Below are 23,496 nucleotides of genomic sequence, written 5' to 3'. Positions count from 1 at the left end.
TATGTGGCCCTTTTTGGATTCTCAGAGACTATAGAAATTAAAATTGTAAAACTGAAAATACGTTGGGATCATTACTTTTGTTTACATCCCTCAAATTTGTCTATAGGTGAATTGAATAAACTAAATAGGCCATAGTGTATGAGTGTGTGAGTAAAACATTTGCTGGAATAGTTTGTGGTTCATTCCGCTGTGGTGACCACTGATAAATCAGAGACCAAGCTGAAAGAAAAAGAATGAATGAATGAGTTTCAAAGCAACAAATCATTTTGAACAGTATTTCTCTTGTATCTTTTTTTGTTCCTGTGAGGAATACAGAAAGAACATTGTGTTAGAAACAGACAATATGACTGTGCAGATGTAGAATACATTGGAGCAAGATTTCGATCTTGTAGAGTAATGCTAGATATCTAAACTCCAAATACATTTGTGACCTGTATGAAGCACATCTAGTTAACTCTTATCAGAAAAAGGATTGTAATTTAAAATATTATTTTTCCATGCCCTTTCATCAGAGATACAAAGTATAGCATTGTATATATACAGTTGAAGTCAGAATTATAGCCCCCCTGTTTATTTTTTTTTCCCTATTTCTGTTTAAAGGAGAGAAGATTTTTTTCAACACATTTCTAAACACAATAGTTTTAATACCTCATCTCTAATAACTGATTTATTTTATCTTTGCCATGATGACAGTAAATAATATTTTGCTAGATAATTTCAAGACACTTCTATACAGCTTAAAGGGACATTTAAAGGCTTAACTAGGTAAATTTGGTTAACTAGGCAGGTTAGGGTAATTAGGCAAGTTATTGTATAACGGTGGTTTGTTCTGTAGACTATCAAAAAAAATATATAGCTGAAGGGGGCTAATAAAATTGACCTTGAAATGTTTTTTAAAAAATTAAAAACTGCTTTTTTTCTAGCCAAAATAAAACAAATTTCTCCAGAAGAAAAAATACTATCAGACATACTGTGAAAATTTGGGAAATATTTATAAAAGAAAAAATTCAAAGGGGAGATATTGGTGGGGGTGGGGGGTGGTGGGTGGTGGGTATTAATTCTGACTTCAACTGTATATCTATCTTTAAACTCTCGGTCAAGTCATGCGTAGTCGCATTAAAGTATGTAACGTCCAATAAAAAGCATTTAAATCGTTAAACTGCTTTAAAAATCTGCAACAAATGCATCTCTCTCTCTTTCTCTCTCTCTCTCTCTGTATATATATATATATATATATATATATATATATATATATATATATAACTGTCCTATGAAAATTAAATAAAGAAATAAAAATAAAACACATTTTTTATATCACATTAAAATACAGTCAAATAGCAGACGACTCGCACATCTGCATCATGAATGCACGCGAAATACACATGAACTCAAAAAAACAAACTTGATTTTTTTCATATCCTACATATGAAAGAGAAAATAGCAGGGAGAATTTTTCAGGGAGTCCTGAAGAAATTCTCGTTTTGATTGATGGATACAATTAACCAAAAACACTCCTTGAAAATAATAAAACTCTTCTTTCACAACCTAAAAAAATTAGAGATTTGGGAGGAAAATAAGGTTGTGAGTAGAGGGAGATCATTCTTTATGATCGCAAGCTCCTCTATGTAACTAATCTCACTGTCGTCTATTTCTACTGTTATAGTGGGGGGAAGCTGCCATAAATATTTAGTTGGAATGTAGCGTTGTGTTTAAACTAACTTCAGTGGCGCAACACAAAAATATTTAGTAATGCGTACATTGTAACTAGGGTGTCCTGAGGAATACAAGAGACACAGGAGGTAACAGGAAACAGAAACTGTTACTAACTTTTAGATCTGAGGTAAATAAATACACTGATCGTATAACCGTCTGGTTGGCAAAGAGGCCAGAAACAGAGTGAAGTGAGAGTGCACTATTTATGGAGCTGTGGTGATGAGCGGTGCTCAGGGTTATAGAGTGGAGGGGGAGCCTGGTTTGTCTGTGACAATAATCAAAATTTGGTACTAAATGGAACTAATGGTTCATTTTTTCAGTAATTTTCCTTAGGCTTAACCCCGTTTTGCCCCGTAGACCTCCATTCATACGCACGCAAATGCATCAGACTGGAAATGCAAGGTCATACGACAAGTTTCGCAGTTCGCTGCATTGCGAAGTTCAAGCTTGGTGAACTCTGACCTGCGAAATGGTATCACTTGACTGTGTGAGACCAATCGAGGATCAAAACATGACCTCTCTGGACAGAAATTTTAAATGTGGACCAATCGCTCACTTTATTAATGTCTAATCATCTTGTTTAATCCCGCCCCTTTCGCAGCACTGTACGACAGAATTTCTCAATCTCAAACTCTAGTGTGAACGCACCTTTAGTCCCTTTGATCATCAGGGTTCGCCACAGCGAAATGAACCACCAAAATATTTTTTACACAGCCCTTCCAGCTGCAACCCAGAACTGGGAAACACTCATACACATTCATTCACCCACATGAACACTATGGACAATTTTGTTTATTTAATTCACCTATAGAGCATGTCTTTGGAGTGTGGGGTAAAACCGGATCAACCAGAGGAATCTCACTCAAACACGAGGAAAACATGCAAACTCCACACAGAAACGCCAACTGGCCCAGCTGGGACTTGAGCAACCTTTTTGTTGTGAGGCGACAATGCTAACCTCTGAGCCAGCGTATCTCCACTAATGGTTCGGTATACCTTATCTATGAAATATCCGCTCATCAACTGTTTTAACTGTTTGAGTTGATCATTCTGCATATTTAAAACGGCATAATCTAAAAGTTTGATCTACATATCCAACTTGTCTCATGCATGAGGTCACCTACAGTGTGCAGTTGACCTTTTGTTTTAGAGCAGGACTTCTTTGATTTTTCTCTGGGCTGAATGTGGCAGACGAGTCGTTTTAACAACATAATACACCCACTGGGCCGCCACTTTGGGATTCACTCCATGCTGCTGAGACAAAAACACATGAATTATTAATTAAGAAAAAATTGATAGCGATAGAGTGAAGGAGAAAGGCGTAGGGAGGGGCAGTAAATGGAGAGACCTTTGAGTCTCTAGTGTGCACTTCTCTATCGCACACTCTTTCTCGATTTAGTGTTTGTATGTTGCTGTCAAAGTCATAAACATTTTTCCAGCTGGAATTTACATAGAACAATATAAATAGCATGAACTGGAATAATCTAATAGTATGGCTTCATCCTCTATAGAGTGTTCTGGAAGTACATTTTTTAAGATATATGCTTTGCCAGTGTTTGACGATCATCCATTATCCATTTGTCCATCCATCCATCCATCTGTCTATCCATCTATCTATCCATCCATCTATCGGTTTGTCCATCCTTCTGTCCAAGAAAAAATTTTGATCCATCCATCCATCCATCCATCCATCCATAAAATGCATCAATCACTCCATCAATCCATCCATCTATCCATCCATAAATACCACTTAATGTATATGTCTTTCTATACATCCATCTGTACATCCATCCAACCATCTGTCTATCCGTACCTCTGTTCATTCATACGAGAAAAAATGTTTTTGCCAAATGTTTGGAGATCTTACCGCATCCATCCATCCATACATCCATCCATCCATCCATCCATCCATCCATCCATCCAACCAATTAATATATCTGTTTATACATACATCCATCCCTCCATCCATCCATCCATGCCTCTGTTCATTCACCCAATAAATGTATCCATCCATCTATCCATCCACCCATCCATCCAACCAATTAATATATCTGTTTATACATCCATCCACCCCTCTATCAATCCATCCATCCATTCATCCCTCTGTTCATCCACCCAATAAATGTATCCATCCGTCCATCCATCCATCCATCCATCCATCCATCCATCCATCCATCCATCCATCCATCTATTCATCCAATGTATATATCTATCTATACAGCCATCCATCCCATCATCCACACAAATTAATGTATCCATCATCTATCCATCCATCCATTCATCCATCTGTCTAGTCATTCAATTTCTATATCCATCCATCCATCCCTCCATCTATCCATAAAATTAATATATCTATTTATACATTCATCCATTCATCCATTTCTTATGTCTTTTCATTTATCCAATTTATATATCTATCTATACAGCCATCCATCCATCTGTTCATCCATTCAATTAATGGATCAATCCATCCATCCATCTATCCATCCATCCATCTGTTTATCTAACCAATTAATGTATCCATCCATCTATTCATCCAATTTATATATCTATCTATACAGCCATCCATCCATCTGTTCATCCATACAATTAATGGATCAATCCATCCATCCATCTATCCATCCATCCATCTGTTTATCTAACCAATTAATGTATCCATCCATCTATTCATCCAATTTATATATCTATCTATACAGCCATCCATCCATCTGTTCATCCATCCAATTAATGGATCCATCCATCCATCCATCCATCCATCTGTTTATCCATCCATCTATACATCCAATTTATATATCTATCTATACATCTATCCATCCATCCATCTATCGGTTTGTCCATCCTTCTGTCCAAGAAAAAATTTTGATCCATCCATCCATCCATCCATAAAATGCATCAATCACTCCATCAATCCATCCATCTATCCATCCATAAATACCACTTAATGTATATGTCTTTCTATACATCCATCTGTACATCCATCCAACCATCTGTCTATCCGTACCTCTGTTCATTCATACGAGAAAAAATGTTTTTGCCAAATGTTTGGAGATCTTACCGCATCCATCCATCCATCCATCCATCCATCCATCCATCCATCCATCCAACCAATTAATATATCTGTTTATACATACATCCATCCCTCCATCCATCCATCCATGCCTCTGTTCATTCACCCAATAAATGTATCCATCCATCTATCCATCCACCCATCCATCCAACCAATTAATATATCTGTTTATACATCCATCCACCCCTCTATCAATCCATCCATCCATTCATCCCTCTGTTCATCCACCCAATAAATGTATCCATCCGTCCATCCATCCATCCATCCATCCATCCATCCATCCATCCATCCATCCATCTATTCATCCAATGTATATATCTATCTATACAGCCATCCATCCCATCATCCACACAAATTAATGTATCCATCATCTATCCATCCATTCATCCATCTGTCTAGTCATTCAATTTCTATATCCATCCATCCATCCCTCCATCTATCCATAAAATTAATATATCTATTTATACATTCATCCATTCATCCATTTCTTATGTCTTTTCATTTATCCAATTTATATATCTATCTATACAGCCATCCATCCATCTGTTCATCCATTCAATTAATGGATCAATCCATCCATCCATCTATCCATCCATCCATCTGTTTATCTAACCAATTAATGTATCCATCCATCTATTCATCCAATTTATATATCTATCTATACAGCCATCCATCCATCTGTTCATCCATACAATTAATGGATCAATCCATCCATCCATCTATCCATCCATCCATCTGTTTATCTAACCAATTAATGTATCCATCCATCTATTCATCCAATTTATATATCTATCTATACAGCCATCCATCCATCTGTTCATCCATCCAATTAATGGATCCATCCATCCATCCATCCATCCATCTGTTTATCCATCCATCTATACATCCAATTTATATATCTATCTATACATCTATCCATCCATCTGTTCTTCCACCCAATTAATGTATCCATCCATCCAATATGTGAAAATCAGCTATCCACATAATATTTATCCATCCATTTATCTACAATTCATGTACTGTATCTACCCACCCTATCAGGTTGCCATCCATTCATTCATCTACTGTATTATCCCATCTATTGTTCATGTAATATATCTATTCATCCATCCATCAGTCCATATATGTGCACTATTTTCATGAAAGTGTTGCTTCATTATTGGTCACTGAACAGTATATCAATCAGATCCAAGTGATGTCTGAGTACTGGTCTTGAAGCTGTTCAGTTTCATTGAGCAGTCTCAGCATCTATCGGTTCTCTACTCTCTCCATCCTTTAAAAAGAACCACCTGAGGCTACAAAGCTGGCATAATTGTTTTCTTCATAATACATCGTCTCCGCTAATACTTTCAACTTTTTTCCCTTCTGGCGCTTAGAAATGCTACATCGATAAAGCGTCATGCAAAATTACTCATGTTCCGCTGCATCTGAGTGTAGATGTTTGGGGTGGATTATAAATTTTTTAGCCCCAGAATTACTTTAAGTGTATAATGAATTTCCAAGCCGATTAAGATGCAAATAGCCACATTAATAATTTGTCGAGTAATATCGCATTTCTCTATTCATCTAAATGATGTTTTCCGGTTAAGAGGGGCCGTATGAAAGAATTCTCCGTCATTCGCTTCCCCCATTCCTCTAGTTAATGAACTCATTAACATCAATAAACTACTTCTCGGTCCTATTCTAATGCAAGGACAGACTGTGTGTGTGTCTAAGTGTACTGTGACGCATAAGTGTCCTTGCTGAAGTCTGAATGTGTGTTGGGTCTTAGCTGAGCTTTCAGAGGGTTTGGTCTTGATTGAGAGGTATTAGTCACAGTAAACAAAGCTGTGCTTTTTTGAGAGCGACATGATATCCTAGACTGCAAATATTTGCTTTTCTTGTTTTCTTTGTCATTTCTGAGCAGTCCTGCAGATTATGTAGTAGCTGTGTGGTGTGATTGGGAAGGATAATTAAACACTCCATAACAACAACAATTGTTTTTGTGTATTTTAGTCAAAGTTTGTTGGCTCGGGAGAAAGTTATTATCCCTGGATTTGCCATTAATAGGTACATGTTTTTAGAAAAACAAACTTACGACTGATTTTAACGTGTTTTTAAATATGCAAATAGGAGTATCATTTAGAAATATCATTATATTATTAATATATCACTTATGATTTAGAGCAGGGGTGCCTAAACATTTTCTTATAAAGCAGGCCCATAACCAGGGTGACAAAGGTCAAGAATTTGTCCCATACATGAGCTTATTTGTCGTGTGATTTCAGCTAATCTGTGTTGACCAATGCTAATAAATATTTTTCATGATTAGTCTTACATTTAGCTGTGCAAGAAAACACACAATCTGATGTAAGTGTCGGCATCTTTTGCTACTGACAAACTGTATTGTTTTTAAATAGAGAAAACATTTTACTTGTTAACTTTTTATCTGAATCCTGGACCTTATTCTTGAAATAAAAATACTAATTTGGTTATCCATATGTTACCCATGAATATTCAAATGGACTTTTTAGGAGAGACTAGAACAATTGTGAAGCGCTACATTATTATTATTATTATTATTATTATTATTATTATTATTATTATTATTATTATTATTATTATTATTATTAATGTTTTCAGTTTTAATTATTCAAAGGGCCAAATTTGAGTGTGCTGGTCAGTTTGTTGTCTGCCTATTAAATTACATTAGGTTACAGTTTTTAATTTAAAACTTCAACAGATTCTTTTTGTTTTATTATGATGTAATCAATTTGTATTTTAAAAATAAGTATTCATTCATAATTCTTTATTCTAAATCTTTAGGAAATATTTTGGTTCATCAAAGCATGTGGTCATGATGACCACCCAACAAGCTAATCTAGTTTAAAGTAGTGCTTAAAATGTCACTAAATGCAGTATTTACTAATAATTATTAATTAATTAAATAGAAAATGAGGCAAATAGCTCCAAAAAGATCCACTTTTTGAGAAAAAAATAATCACTCCTTTCACCAGGCTGTCTGCCAGCCAAACTGGGCTAAAATGTAAATATAGTTGCCATTGGGTAATTTCCTAATTGACTTTATAATATTTAAAAATAACTAGAAAACATTGTTTCATGTTAACTAATATAGTATAATTTTTTTATATTTTACAATGAACTTATTACAGTAAAAACAATCTCATTTATAACAGAACAGAGGTACACTAGTTTTTGACTTGATTTATCACCAATGTCTTCTGCATAGTCCTTTATCCATTGAGTGACATTTTTTTACTGTACATTTAAAAAACAAAAGGATTTATTTACAACATTTAATTGAAACATATTATTTAAGTTTGCTTTTTTGTAGCTCAACAATAAAACAAACAAAAAAATGTTGCATCAAAATAGAAATGATGTTCTCTTTTAAAGGCATTTGCAGCTTCCCTCTCCATCCTGACCCAGCTCTTCTCAGATGGGATCGTGGGCCAAATCAAACCCAGCAGGTCCGCAACATCATTAAACGTTAATATCAAGTTAGATTTATGTCAGGTGACCAAAATTCAAGATCTAGCCAGCGTCTGGACAATGTTATTTTGATGTCCAATAACGACACCAAATTAAATTCATATTTGGTTGATTTTAGGTTGTGTAGGAAAGTGTCCAAAAACTAATGTCTGATAGATGTCAGATAGCTAACGTTCACACAGCGTCAAGATGTAACATGATTAGACATTGATATTTGGTTGATTTTAGGTTGGACGTTGGACATTGACATCAGTCTGACGTTGGGTTATGACGTCAGCCCAATTTTCATTTCCAATCAAAATCCAACGTCCTCACGAAGTTGGGGTACGTTGGGGTACAACGTCAATATGACAACAAGTTGACGTCCTATGCCTGCAGGGAACGTTACAATGGGCTAACTTTGGCTTGTGGGCCTTTCTTTGGCCATCACTGATTTACTTACTTACTTACTTACTCCCAGGGGCATTTATATCAAAGTTTATATTTGGCCGCACAATATTAGTGTTTCGTAACATCTAGTTTTGATGAGGTGGGTTGTTAGCCAAACGCTCAACCCCCAACATGGAAGACCAGGACATACACACATACACTACAGACAATTTAGCTTACAGCACATGTCTTTGGACTTTGGGGAAAACCAGAGCACCCGGATAAAATCCACATGAAAAATTGGGAGAACATGCAAACTCCACCCAGAAATGCAAACTGACCCAGCCGGGGCTCGAACGTTCTTGCTGTGAGGTGACAGCGCCACCCATTGCACCACTGTGTCACCCTTCATCACTCATTTAGAGTAACAAAAAGGAAAATTGGTCTGTATAAAAAAAGATTACATGCTTTCAAACCTTAAATGCAACATATTTGAATTGCTCTATTTTCTCATTTTATATATATGTATATTTACACATGTTTATTTATTTAGTGTACTAGACAAGTGCAATCTGAGTTTATCATTAAAATATGAATAGTAATACTCACAGTGGGAAAAAAATAAAAGAATCCAATTTAATTTTTAGATGGTCTGAAATAGATATGCTCTGTTCATTGTAGCAGCTCATATTGTAGCTCGTGTTATAAATTATTGATTAAAAGAGCACAATCTTCTAGTGTTTCCATTTTTTGCCAGAGGCGTTTACGTTGATAGATTGTAACATACGTGGGAGATGCCAAATCCAACAAGTTGTATAAATGAATTATGTCTTTTCTGGATACGTATAAATGAAACATTCTGCTCTGTGGAACTTAACACTACTGAACAATGGGCTAGTTTACTGATCTCAAAATAATCAGGGCTGATAGAGTTTCTTTCCATTACTTTTTGGCTATAAATAGAGAGAAGCGCAACCCAGGGTTTTGGTGTCTCGCTCATGGCTCAAGGATCAAACCAGTGGCCTTCCAGTTGGCGCTTGGACATTGTGATTGGGCACTCAAGGATTGTGAATTGTTCCTCCACAGATGGCAGTCACAGTGAGATGTCCCAGCCCTCCATGACCATCCAGACATACCCATATGGAGGCTGTGAGTCGGTGGAGATGTCCTACCAGGCCGGCCAGTTTCAACCGGCCATCAGAGTGGCAGATTTGCTTCAGCACATCACCCAGATGAAGTGTGGCCAGGGTTACGGCTTTAAAGAGGAGTACGAGGTAAGAACCAACTTGAGCCATATTGAGCTTCAGTGATTGATGTCAAGAACCTTTCAAAAGGCTTTTTCTTCTTTCCTGAAGACAAAAGCAGATTTCAGCTGTGCCGTCTGTGCAATGTAAAAGAGTTTTCCATTAAAAATGCACTTTTGTAGTTTTTAGGTACCAATCAAAACACATTAGGTTCTAATATGCACCTTTAAGGAACCAATATTGGCCCTCAGCATCAGAGGTACTCTAGTTCAGAGGCCAATCAGGAGACATTTAACTCACATAAAATGTGAAGAACCACAGATTTTACTTCTAAGACTTTTTTTATTGATAACTTCAGCAGTTTTTTTATGTTAAATGTTTAAACGTAGTTTGTTACAAAGTCTGGCATGTCCTTGTTCTCTTTAAAACAATACTGAACGCTCTGTGTGGTTTTGTTTAGTTTTTCTTTTTTTGCTTGTTTGTTTGTTTGTTTAAGTTTGTCAAGCTTACTCACCTTTTTGAGTTTAGCAATGTGTTGAAAAAAATATTGTCTTCAATAAACAGAAATTGGGAGGAAAAAATAGGGGGTTAATAATTCAAGGGGGCTAGTTCGGCTTAGTCCCTTTATTAATCTAGTGTCGCCAAAGCGGAATGAACCGCCAACTTATCCAGCACGTTTTACGCAGGGACACCCTTCCAGCCACAACCCATCTCTGGGAAACATCCATAAACACTCATTCACACTCATACACTATAAACAATTTAGCCAACCCAATTCACCTGTACCGCGTGTCTTTGGAGTGTGGGGAAAATCGGAGCACCTGGAGGAAACCCACATGAACGCAGGGAGAACACGCAAACTCCACACAGAAAGGCCAACCGACCCAACCGAGGCTTAAACCAGCGACCTTCTTGGTGTGAGGTGACAGCACTACCTACTGCGCCACTGCATCATCAATATATATTCAAAAGGGGTTAATAATTCTGACTTCGACTATATATATATATATATATATATATATATATATATATATATATATATATATATATATATATATATATAGTTAAAGTCAAAATTATTAACCCCTTTTGAATTTTTTCTCCTTTTTAAAATATTTCCAAAAATGATTTTCCAAATGATGTGGGAACACATACCTGCCAACTTCAGTCGCAAACTGAAGATTGGGGTCCCTGGTCAGTACTACCAAGGTCGACAATCTGGCGACTGTACCAACAAGGCATAGTTAAACAGAGCAAGGACATTTTCACAGTATGTCTGGCAATGTTTTCTCTTCTGCAGAAAGTCTTATTTGTTTTATCTTGGCTAGAATAAAAGCAGTTTTAAATTTTTTTAAACCATTTTGAGGTCAAAATTATTCACCCCTTCAGCCTATATTTTTGTTTAATTGTTTACATAACAAACCATCATTATACCATAACTTGCCTAATCCCCCTAACCTGCCTAGTTACCCTATTTAACCTGGTTAAGCCTTTAAATGTCACTTTAAGCTGTATAGAAGTGTCTTGTCAAATATAACTTACTGTCATCATGACAAAGATAAAATAAATCAGTTATTAGAAATGAGTTATTAAAATTATTATGTTTAGAAATGTGTTGAAAAAATATTTACTTTGTTTAACAGAAACTGGGGAAAAAAATAAACGGGGCTAATAATTCTGACTTAAACTATATATATATATATAAATATATATATACATACATATATATATATATATATATATATATATATATATATATATATATATATATATATATATATATATAGTTTTATGAAATTATATGTATGTATGTATGTATATAGTTTTATGAAATTATCTTGTAAATTTCTTTTATCTCGAAACCTGACTCTGTGCTTTAGCTCACAAATATGATTTGCTCACTTTTTTAATAGACTGAATTTGAAAGCGGTTTGTTAGATCAAGCCTCTCTACAGTAATTAGGACAGGCGTGCAGCTATGAAATTTGTTTTTGCCTCTTTATGCGCAGTAAGCCTGAAATATATTATTGTGAAAAGAATTTTATTGAGGGGGTTATTAAAATGTCAAACTTTGTCTTTCCTTTTATTTATTTATTTTTTTTTGGAAAATCAGTCCATAATGAGTTCTTTTGTTAGTTTCCTGTGTCTTTTGTAATAGTTGTATTTCTTAAATATATTTGAAAAGCTAATTGAAGTGCCTCTGCGCTTATTAAAAGAAGCGGGTCTGTGTATCTTGATGACATGCTGGCATTTTATTCAGAAAAGGTCACGTGAGATAGGAAGTGCTTCTTGAGAAATCTGCCCACACAGTGGTCCACAAAAGATCAACCCCGTGACAATAAAACCAATTATCTTTCACTGTCTAAACATTTATGGTAAGAATATGCAAAGACCTTTGTGTCAATAGCATTTTCCACTACCGTTTGTAGAAAAGAGTTTGAAGGCTCTATCTCTGCAGGCTCTACACATAATCTGCTCACTACCTTAATGCAAATACACAATTCCTTTGCTTATTGAAGGTCACCAGCAGAGAAGATGCATATGGACAATTGTCTCCTTGTCATTTGAAAAGAATGACATGTTTGCGTGTGTGTGTTTATGTGTGTGATTGTTATTTTTCGTCATTATAAGTTATGGGTATTTCAACACTGCGACATGGTGGCTCAGTGGATACCACTGTCGCCTCACAGCAAGAAAGTCACTGGTTCGAGCCCTGGCTGGGCCAGTTGGCATTTCTGTGTGGAGTTCACATGTTCCCCCCATTGCATGTCGTCAGGGTGCTCATGCTTCCCCCAGAGTTTAAAGATGATGAGCTGCAATGTTTGTATGTTTACAACCACCTCTGAAGATAGTGGGGGTCGCGAATTACTGGAACTGTAGTATACACTAGTTGTTTGTTTGTTTGTTTGTTTTTGTTTTTTTTTTTGTGACCAGCAAACCAAAGAGATGTAAGACAGATTAGAAATGACATGGTTTTGCTTGCAAATCAGTGATGTCCAATGTTTCTTCTTCTAAAAATCTTATTCACAAGTCCGTTATGGAATCTGTTCTGTACTCAGTTATTCTAAGCGTATTCTTTGCTCACTGATAAACTGTAGAATTACTCTGAGGTAGGATATTAAAATAATAAAAACATTATTCAGCAGAAAACTTTATTTGAGTATGAGCATGAATCATATTTTGCGCATTATTGTGTGTTCAGACGTAGTTTTGATGGATGGCTCTGGCAGCGAGAGATATGAGTGAATTAAAGAGGGAGGGATGCTCTCCGCGTCCAAATTTTCAATCACCTGGATTGAGAGCATCTTTAAAAGGGCAAAGACTTGCATTTTTTAAAGAAGAGACTCTCATTTATAAAGAATGACTCACATTTATGTCTGTAATACATCTGATTTACTGTTCTGAGATGGCGATCTCAGCATTCAGCGATGAACGGCGGTATTTCTCGTGAGGGTTATTTTAAATTAAGCGTGCGCTTGTTTGATTGGGGTTATTTCTGCTAGTCGGAAGGAATTATTTTGTGACTTATCTAAGTGAAAGTTGTTTTTGCATTTAAATTTGGTAGTTGGCAAGAGGCGACAGTAAAATTACTCAAGTTTGGCTGGACTCTCTGTTCAGCCTCACGCTTTGTCAGCCCATGGTTCTCAGCACATGATCTACTAAGGTTGCTCTGATTTCATTTGAATTTATTTTTTTGTTTATTTTAAACAATTTTTTTTTTTTTTTAACTTTTATTTAGACAAGAGGAAGTGTACAATATAAATCAGGAAGTAATCTGTAAGGGACTGGAATACAAGTACATACAATTACAAAGTAATAAGAACAATAAGTAACAATTAAGAAAAAGAAAGAGAAAAAAAGAGAACAAAATAAAGAAAGGGGAGGTACAAAATTAAATAAACACAAAAAGCATCGAAGACTAACTTACTGGAAGAATGATATTTTCATAAGATTCTATTAACTTTTTAAAACTTTTTTTGTTGTTTGATAAACGTATAGCTTTAAGCAAGGAATCAATTTCAACTAAAAATGGGCGAATGAGGAAGAGGATTAAATAAATTTTTGTTGGTTGTTAAAGGATTTCGCATATAATAAGAACATTTTCTATATTCTTCATTTTATTTTTGGGACTAGATTAATAACTTTAAACCTTTTATTTAAAAGGGTAATCTTTAACTATTTATCATAATGGTTTCATTATTTTCCTTACAGTAACATTTGTTTAAAAGCTCTCCATGTATTTACAGCTCAGGAGACTGACTTGGACAGTCTGTGCATAGATTTACTTTATTCCAGCTTTTAAAACTTTTAAAACATTTGTTCATTTTTTTTTATTTTAAACAAAGTTTATGTTAGAAAAAAAAAGTGTATGGATGCAAGTAGATCGTGCTTTGTTTTTACACAATATTTAAAATATTGAGCTAATAAATAAAATCTCAAATATTTTTGTATTTTTTATTATTAATGTATCATTGTTTTTCCAGAGATGGGTTGTGGCTGGAAGGGCATCCGCTGCGTAAAAACTTGCTGGATAAGATGGCGGTTCATTCCGCTGTGGCGACCCCAGATTAATAAAGGGACTAAGCCGACAAGAAAATGAATGAATGAATGAATGAATGAATGTATTATTGTATTACAAAATGTATTAAATTTTTTTTAAAAAATGTTAATAGGGCAAATCAAATTATTTTCCATCTAGGCCATTTGAAAAAAATCCTTATCCTTTAGCCCTTTATAGCTCTAAAATTTCATTCATAATGGTCTTAAATGTCTTAAAGTCTCAAATTTAACTCTGTGAAACATGCAGAAACCCTGTAATGGTAAATGTTTGAATAAACCATGTAAACACTTGTTCTAAATTTAAAGCTCTTTGCTCTTATACAATTCAATACAATTTTTACAGTGAGGGTAATCTGCTGTGAGGAGTAACAGGTACACTAAACACTAATGACATGAAAAAACAGAAAATAATTATTAGGCCAAACATTATTGTTGATTATAGCATAAAAAAACATAAACACACTGTATATAAAAATGTTTTTAAAAAATGTACTTTAGAATAAAAAACACAATTGTGTGTAAAGGGAATCTTGGGGGTAAGACACGTCCATTGCCTGGAAAAGCATCATGTGGGCATAGTGTTGGTCATCATGCACTTTACAGTGCTAGGCTCAGAATAATTCCTTTATTTTTTTTTTTTATTTAAGATTTATAACATTTGAATATGCAGTATGGACAAAACATGTGGATGGGAGTTTTGCCAAAAAGTCTAAGTCAAATCTGCACATTGTGTTTTACCATGTGAAATAGTTTAAGGTAATGACAACAGACTGCACAATAAGCTAAATGATGACAGGCAACTGAGAACTTAGTTTAGCCAATGGGCTTTAGTGTTCTAGCAAATTTCGAAAAACTGTAAAGCTTGTGTGTATTGGAGGTTTAATGAGTAAGTGGGTTAAGCAGATCACTTAGAAAGACCTCGTTTACAATTGGAAAAGGCCTAGATTAGCTCATCTGTGTAGGTGGCTTTAGGCTGAAGTGTAGAGGTAAACATGAGTTGTATTGCTGGCAGCCTGTGCCTGTCATAGCCAGTCTGATAGCACCAGAGCTTGTGCCTCCGTGTTTAAGGGGTCATTCATCAAGGCAGACGCTTTTATAAGGCCTTTTTGTTATCGCCTCTCTCTTCTAACCTGATTTGCCTCACAAGTTCCTCTCAGGCTTCTGCAAATGAAGTTGGCAGCTTTTTGCATCAGCTCGTCTCTCTCCTTGCTGCCGAAAATAAGTCATTTTTCCTAATATGCAGCGAAGGAGGAGAAAGTCAATACGTTTACACTGAGTTGAATGGAGTGTTTGCTTACTGGCTTGTGACTGGCTGATATGAGCAAGAGCACATTAGGGCCAAATACTGCGTTTCCCATAATGCATGTTTCATTGAGAATTCAGAGCTTTTTTTTTTTACTACAAATGAGATTTTAATGTTACTTAAAGTACTCGTTCATTTAACTTTGCCTATAGGCCTGCCGAATAGATTTTGAGCTAATTTATGAATTCCAATTACATGCCAGGTACAGTAATGGTCTTAAAATGTTTTAAATCTGAACTTTGACTACTTTGATTTAAATGCACATTTTGATGTAATGTTTATATGTCCTATAAATAAAAATCTTAAAGTAATATTTCTGATTAGTTGATCATATAGTTATACTCAGTGCTTAATTTGTGAATCGCAAAGTCCTGGAACAGATCACGGCAACAAATCTGGCATGCTACCCGAGGATGTAGAGGTGTGTGTGTGTGTGTGTGTGTGTGTGTGGGAGGGGGGGGGGGGGGTGATAGCAGAGCCTTGGATAGCGGAGGGGTGTCACGGACGTAAGTTTAAAGCCGGGGCGGGGGTTGGTTGTTGTGGTCGAAAGTCAAGAGGGATGGGGAGTCGCAGAACGAAGTGAAAATGAATAGCGGATGGGGAGGAGGGGGATCAGTAAAATGAAGTGCCGTATCCAGCCTGATCACACAAGAAAACGTAAGTATTTTACGTTTTGCCAATTTAGTGGCTAATTCGTACGAGTTTAGTCGTACGAAATTGTAAGATTTTAAAAAGTTGACGTAGCACCTAACCCTACCCTAAACCCAACCGTCATTGGGGGATGAGCAAATCGTAGTAAAATGTATGAATTAGATCGTACGAATTTGTACGAATTAGCCACTAAATGAAAAAGGTATGAATTGCCGTGAGATTGTGTTGCCATATCAGATTTCAGGTTTCAGATCTGGATTTGGCTTGTTCCGGCTAGGGCTGTCACTGGGTGGTCAGTTGCCATCGTGGTTGTCCATTGCCACTGGCGGTAGTACGTGACGCACTTTAAAACACAAATTACCGGTTTGTTGCCAAGTATTACATTTCGGTTAGAATATAAGGTTTAGGTTCAACATTAGTTCATGTTCAACCATGAAACTTGTTGGTAAATGAAATCTTACATCTGGCTCACCCTGACCTGACGCAGGGACCAGACCTCTGCACTATTGCCTTTAATTTCACAATTTTTATAATTTCATTGCATTTTCATATGGTAAAATATCTAAATTTATGTTCTGGAAATAGTAGGAATGGCGGCAGTCTTATTATTTTAGTAAGATTGAAGATTGCCATTATTTGTAACCTTAGGTGGGTTTGTAAACCTGTGTACCTGTGCGTCTTCCTCAAACTTCTGCCGTTTTCATTTTCTGCCGTCACTAAAGCTCCATGTCATCTGACAGTGGAAAGCACTGAGTGATTGAAAGCTAATATGAACCAATAAAGTGGCAGGGAAGACTGATTTAGCACGTTTTTGCAAATAAATCAATACAGGTCACATTACAACCATTATATGCAGTCACACAAATTCTCTCAAATATATTATGAGGTAGCATCGATTTAATTTCTGGGGCATGTACGACCAAAATGTTCACAATTTCAAGGCCTGTATTAGTAGTAGTAGTAGTATATGGATACAATTAAATGGCAAATAAATAAGCCCTGATTTTTATTTTTAATTGCTAAATTTTATATAAAGTGGAGGGCTACATTTGAATTGGAGGCTGTACGGATGAGATGACACGTGATGGACATGAATGAGTCTGCTAACTTTACATATCACTTATGATTTAAATAAAAAATGCATATCTAATTTTTGGTCTTCAGTTTAAAAGATATATTCTATATATTTTAATTTGACTGTTTTTTTATTTTAAGTTAGAATATTTTGTGTAAATAAATGTATATAATATTTAATTTAATTACACTTAAATTAAGCCAAATTTATTTTAGTTGACCAAATCTTAAGTAGATTTAGTCTATTAAAATCTTATGAAATTTAGTCGACTAAAACTAAAATGAGTCAGAAGACTAAAATATGGCTAAAACTAAAATGGAATTTTAGTCAAATGACTAAGACTAAAAACAAAATCAAAAGTTTCTGTCAAAATGAACACAGCTCCAAATCAAAACTCTTTAATAGCATTACAAAACAGAAGATCAGACGATGAGAGAGACTCCAGTGAGGACATTTTTGGAGAACGTACAGAACAAATGAAGAATGAGTTTAGCTGACTGCCAGAAGACATAAGTTTAAGGCCTTTTGTGTAGCGATTCTCTCTGGATGTCTCAAAATGTATCATTAAGAAGGCCCTCAAACAGTTTTAGCATCGCATCGTGTCAGGCAGACAGAGTTTGGCTTTAACGGATGCAGTTACCCTGACTGTACTGCCATTATAATGAGCACATGGGCAGAGTTGCCAGATCCCAGTATCCCTGAGCAGGAACGTGAGTGATTTGTGCGAACGGTTGCCAGATAATATTTAATTCACTCATGAAAGAGAGGTTCAGCAAAAATGAGGCTTTGTAAGGTTTGGATTTTCACAGGTGCCAGATCATGTTTAATGCACGGGAAGAACAGTATTGCAGAAATTATACGCTCGCTGGGTTCAGGTTTCCATGCTTCACTAGTTCCAGATGGGTTGAGTCGTACAGCCTTAGAGAAAAATGCATTTCATATATGACTATAGCTGAAAAATCTCTGGCTAATTAGCACGATGAAACAAATATATTGCTTTCTAGAAGTTGTAAATATTGTGTAATCCATGTAGCATTAATGTTTATTATGTGATGTTTAAAATAATGTGTGTGTGTGTGTGTACGTGTTTTTGTGACATATCAGGACACAAATCTGTATAATGACAGGTATGACATAGGTATTACAAAAAAGAGGTGAAATATGAGGACATTGGTGACGTCCTCATTTCTCAAAATGCTTATAAATCCTACAGAATGAGTTTAATCAGAGAGTTAAGCTGCACACAGTCTCCTGTGATGGTTGGGTTTAGGGGTGAGGTAGGGTGAGGGCAATATAATTTACGGTTTGGACAGTATAAAATGAATAGAAACCTATGTAATGTCCCCACTTTTCACAAAAACAAACACGTGTGTGTGTGTGTGTGTGTGTGTGTGTGTGTGTGTGTGTGTGTGTGTGTGTGTGTGTGTGTGTGTGTGTGTGTGTGTGTGTGTGTGTGTGTGTGTGTCACGGGCGCTCTAGCTCTAATGTACACTCCACCCGACATTTACCTGGACTACAACCCCCATCATGCTTTGTACCACTCCAGCTGTTAGCAATCTGGACTCTCAAGGAGGTCGCACACCGCAGCATTCAGACAGGCAATTCCTACGGATTGAAACAGGGCAAAACATTTATAGCTGTGGATATGAGACAGGTCTCGAAATTGCCCTGATGTCGTTCGACCAGTTTTCACAGCAAAATGTTCACTACATGCGTGGAATTAGAGGGCATTCAACGCAGCGCTCAGGAATGGTTTAAAACAGTTGACATGTCAACTTGCTGCAGAAAACAAAGCCCTGCTTGCTCCGCCTTGCCCCGCCTTCAACCTCTTCTTATTGGCCCACTGCGCTAGAACAGAACGCGAATGGATTGATTAATATCAGCTGTCAATAACTCAGTTCCGATTACAGGGAACTACAGTCGAAAAATTTTACCGATCTGGATACGAGAGAATATTAACAACACTAACAGATTTAGTTTTAGAAACCACCTAAACTCTCAAATAATGACACATCTGATTAGTGATAATGTAATGAATGTCAATCCAGCATTTACACTTTTCAAAGAGTGGATAAAAGACTTCCAGTGTTTAAAGTCTGCTATCAAAAATGACTAAAGCATTCACCGTAAAGCCGGTATGATGGAGTTTTCAGGTAACAGTGTTTGTCACCTAATCTACACATTTTAGCACGAGATGTTCTAAAGTTATTTAATCCTTCATTTAATCATCACGATGCTGTCAATCGTGCGACTGATACCGTGTTCACCATCGCTAAAGAGCATGCATTCACTGAGATGAAACTAATATTGCAGCTTGTGAAAAGACCGTTATTTATTAGGATCACATATGCAAATAATGAGTTATATGTCAATATCATCTGTGCAATATCAGACACCACCCATGAGAACAGCAGTTATTGTTAATTCAGTTCATCTCATTCACTTCAAGCAGTGCGTGGGCATTGCATTTTCATGAATTTACTTTGGATTTTTTAAGCTACTCTGTCAAGTCATGTTGTACTGTTCAGAGGACATCCTGGGCTTTCTAGTGATATGTCATTTGATTGGCTGACATGCTAGAAATCACTTCGTACACTGCATCCAAAATAGCTGGCATACAAAAAAAAGCACATTTTATGGGAAGGAGAGAGAGAGGTATGTAAAATTTAGCTTTTTAATTTATTTTTACTATTATTGTTACATATATATATATTTGTTTATTAAAGTGTCAGAAACAATACATTTAGCTTTCAAAGCTGTTAACTTGTTTGTGTTTCAAAATATCATCCATTTTTAAATGTCCACTATAGTGGACATTTTAATGTTATTAATGACTGCATGTTGTAGGGGGCAGAACTGAAGCAGAGAGGATTCTTTATAAGATAGTTGAGGGAGACTCTGATTTAGAGTCTGACAATTAGAGAATAAGAGACAATTAGAGAATGACAATCAGTTTTAAATCGCTTTTATGTTAAATTTGTTTTGGATTAACAACACTTATTATTATTATTTTTATTTGACTTTCTTTAAGACTAAACTGTTTCAGGAATTTCAATACAAAAGGAAATAATGGCTTTTTTTTTACATTAATATTGGATTAACTAGTTAAACTTGCCCGGGTCCGTGACATCATTGAGTTTTGCTTTAAGATTTAAAGGGCTAGCATTGCATCAGACTCCCGTAAGTGGTTTCGTTTGAAAGTGTAGAATCTATATTTTATGCACATATGCATCACTTTGGTTTTTATTTCACTGTACAAAAGTTATTTACACTTAAATAGACAGTATTTTGTATACCCGAGCTTGGTATTGAACATTGGTTCATTTTCATATTTTTCATTTGGTTCATAAATGACACATGTACAAGTTATAGCTCAAAAGAAAGCTCTTGCCGGTGCTCATGCGGTTATAGCATTTTTTTACTCAATTATATTCACATATCAAACAGTTGTTAAATGAATTGTGGTGTTTCAATGGCACAGAAGTGAAAACAATACATTTATGATCAATAAGCAGCCCCAGATAGCACAGACAGCTGTCATCTCTTACCTTATGCTGTGTGCTTCAGGGCCATCCTCCTCTGTTTTTGAGGTGATATGCATAAGTAATCCTTTTATATGTGTGATGTGGTCCAAACACAGTAAATTATGTTTGATCAAACAAATGAATAGTGAAATATGAAGACAATGATCAATCCCTGTGGCTTGTATAGCACCTCTCCTCAGTTGGAATACAATAACTTTTGTATAGATTATGGTAGAGACATTTTTCTTTTTCCTATGATTAAAGACATCTGCAGCAACCACCAAAATTTATTACAGCACCCTAGACCACACTGAACATAGAGTTCTTACATTTACATCTGAGTTTGGCGGTTATTTCAAACTAAAATGGTGCTGTGGTCCCCTACAGTGGACATGCTGTAAAATTAAAAATAAAAACAAAATGTAAATACTCAAAATTAAAAAAAAAAATTAATAAAAATTAGCCAAAGGATGTAGGGAATAGTAAAAAAAACAAAACAAAAAAAGAATTCTCAGAGTTTCTCAGCGAAATTCCTGAGAAAAAAATTCTTTGGGTCTTAGGAGAATAAAATGGCTTTTTCTTTTTTGTTTGTATTTTTCTTTCTTTTCTTTTTCTTTCGTTTTCTTTGTTTCTTTCTTTCCTTTTTCCTTGCTTTTTTCTTTTTTCCTTTCTGAATATCTGGACATTGCTATTCTATTTTTCTATCAGATATTTTTATTACTGTTTAAATGAGATGAAACCATGTCCACATGAAATAGCCTGTCATTCTCTGATGGCCGGCAGGCATCATGATGAATTTCCAATTAGTTAAGCCCACTTAATTATACAAACTTGTAATGAATTTATAATAAGTTCTTTGATTGACAGTGTATGAGCTCATGCCAATAACAATATTAGTCTTAAAAACCTTCTAGTGATTTTTTTCTCAGGAATTTTGATCATGAATTAATCACCAAAAAGAAAGGACAGGGGAAAAAAAGACATCTCTGAGAACGAACTATAATCTTCCTGTCGATTCTCTGTTGTTGTTCTTTCACAGAGACGTCTTTTGAAGATAAACCTTCAGCACACCGCACCATCAGCCCACCAATTCGTCTTTAAAATGTGCTTGTTTTGAATCACTTTGTCCATGAAGTCTTTCTATAATGCAGACACTTGGCAGAGGAGCGGCGTTTCTCCTGATCTGTCACAGTAAATGGCTTGTCTTGTGTGTGCTGGACGGGATGAAGATTGCACTGCAGCTTTAAGTGGCCACCATTCAGCACTCTTGTCTGACATTTCAGAGTCTTGTCTTTGCCCCAAGGCTAAAGGATGAGTCTACAATTACCAGACTCATGCACACACAGGGTCTTTCAGTGGGCTCAAGGGAAAAAGAGACACCTAACCTGAGCTGTTATTTTAGAAAAGCATCTCAAAGGCCCTGTTTTCACCTGGTATTAAGATGCACTTTCGTTGGATCTGATCCCAAAAGGATAACGCTTAATATAGGTGTTAAAGTTTTGAGGTTATCTTTTTAGACCCCATCTAGAGGTAGACAAAACAAATTCAATCAGCTTGCCTTTATAACGTAAACACTCATGTGGTCAAATGTATTAAACAGGCACTAACGGCACACATACTAAAAAATGTTTAGGTTATCAAGAAGCACACTTGAACAGGTAATAAAAAAACACACAGATCATGATTGAATTTGCTGTTTCTGTTTACATTCTTTTTCATTCACTTCCTTTCTGCTGGATTTTAAGCCGCTTTAACGTCGGTTTGTTGATTGGAATGTAGTGCTCTTAATATTGAGCGTGTAAAGTCCCATTCACATTACGAGCAACACGTAGTGGCTAAGAGACACACAACCGTTTATTTTAATGGAGACTTCCAGCAACATCTAGCTATGCAAGCAACAGTTACCATTGGTGACAAATGTAGCCAAGTCTACCAAAAATCTTTCAACTTTATGCAAATGAAGAGTGACTTCTGCAAGCAACAGCCAATAAGAGCATCATGTGATCCGTCTTCTGCAGCAATTGGTTGTATATTCGTGCTGTATACCATACCAGCGTTTGCAGCAGATAATACCCTTTTTTTCTAGTTCATCTCTAGTTCAATGGATTCAAATTCTTAATGACTCTGAATTGAAAGCTTCACAAAATAAAATATTTACTGCAATCGATGTGTTACTTTGTTATAATAAATGTCAGTTTTAATTAGTGATTTAATGACTCACATATTTGCAAGATTTTCTTACCTTTGCTTTAGTGACTTGCGTTTTAACTGGTGCTTGTCACCATTTATTGGCTTAACAGTGTAACTTCTCTAAACTTTCATTTGAAGCATCAATAATTTGATAGACATCAGTAGTCATCAGTGTTTACATCTGTGCAAACACTGTGTGTTACAACTGCTATCCCACTATTTTCCAGTAATCAATGTTAATAACAGAGATGACAATACAGATTTTCTTTTTTTTTTTTTTTAGGTAAATATTGAACCCGTTTCATAAAC

At 35.7% G+C, this 23,496-nt stretch overlaps 1 protein-coding gene across 41 annotated transcripts in view; it reads left to right on the top strand.

Moving 5' to 3' along the window:
- ptprt (protein tyrosine phosphatase receptor type T) overlaps nucleotides 1–23,496 on the top strand; it is a 518,156-nt gene that overhangs the window by 420,866 nt on the left and 73,794 nt on the right. For all 41 annotated transcript variants that reach the window (XR_015494170.1, XM_087258056.1, XM_087258053.1 and 38 more), the window contains one exon: nucleotides 9,728–9,915. Coding sequence is in view for 40 of the 41 variants with exons in the window: in XM_087258056.1 (XP_087114182.1) it covers nucleotides 9,728–9,915 (188 nt within the window). In the remaining variant the exon portion in view is untranslated. The remainder of the gene's footprint in view (nucleotides 1–9,727; nucleotides 9,916–23,496) is intronic.

The sequence above is a fragment of the Danio rerio genome, chromosome 6 (assembly GCF_052040795.2).
Source record: "Danio rerio strain M-AB ecotype USA chromosome 6, GRCz13ab, whole genome shotgun sequence".
NCBI lineage: Eukaryota > Metazoa > Chordata > Actinopteri > Cypriniformes > Danionidae > Danio > Danio rerio.
The sequence above is the reverse complement of the archived record's forward strand: the minus strand, read 5'-3'. Positions and strand labels throughout refer to the sequence as shown.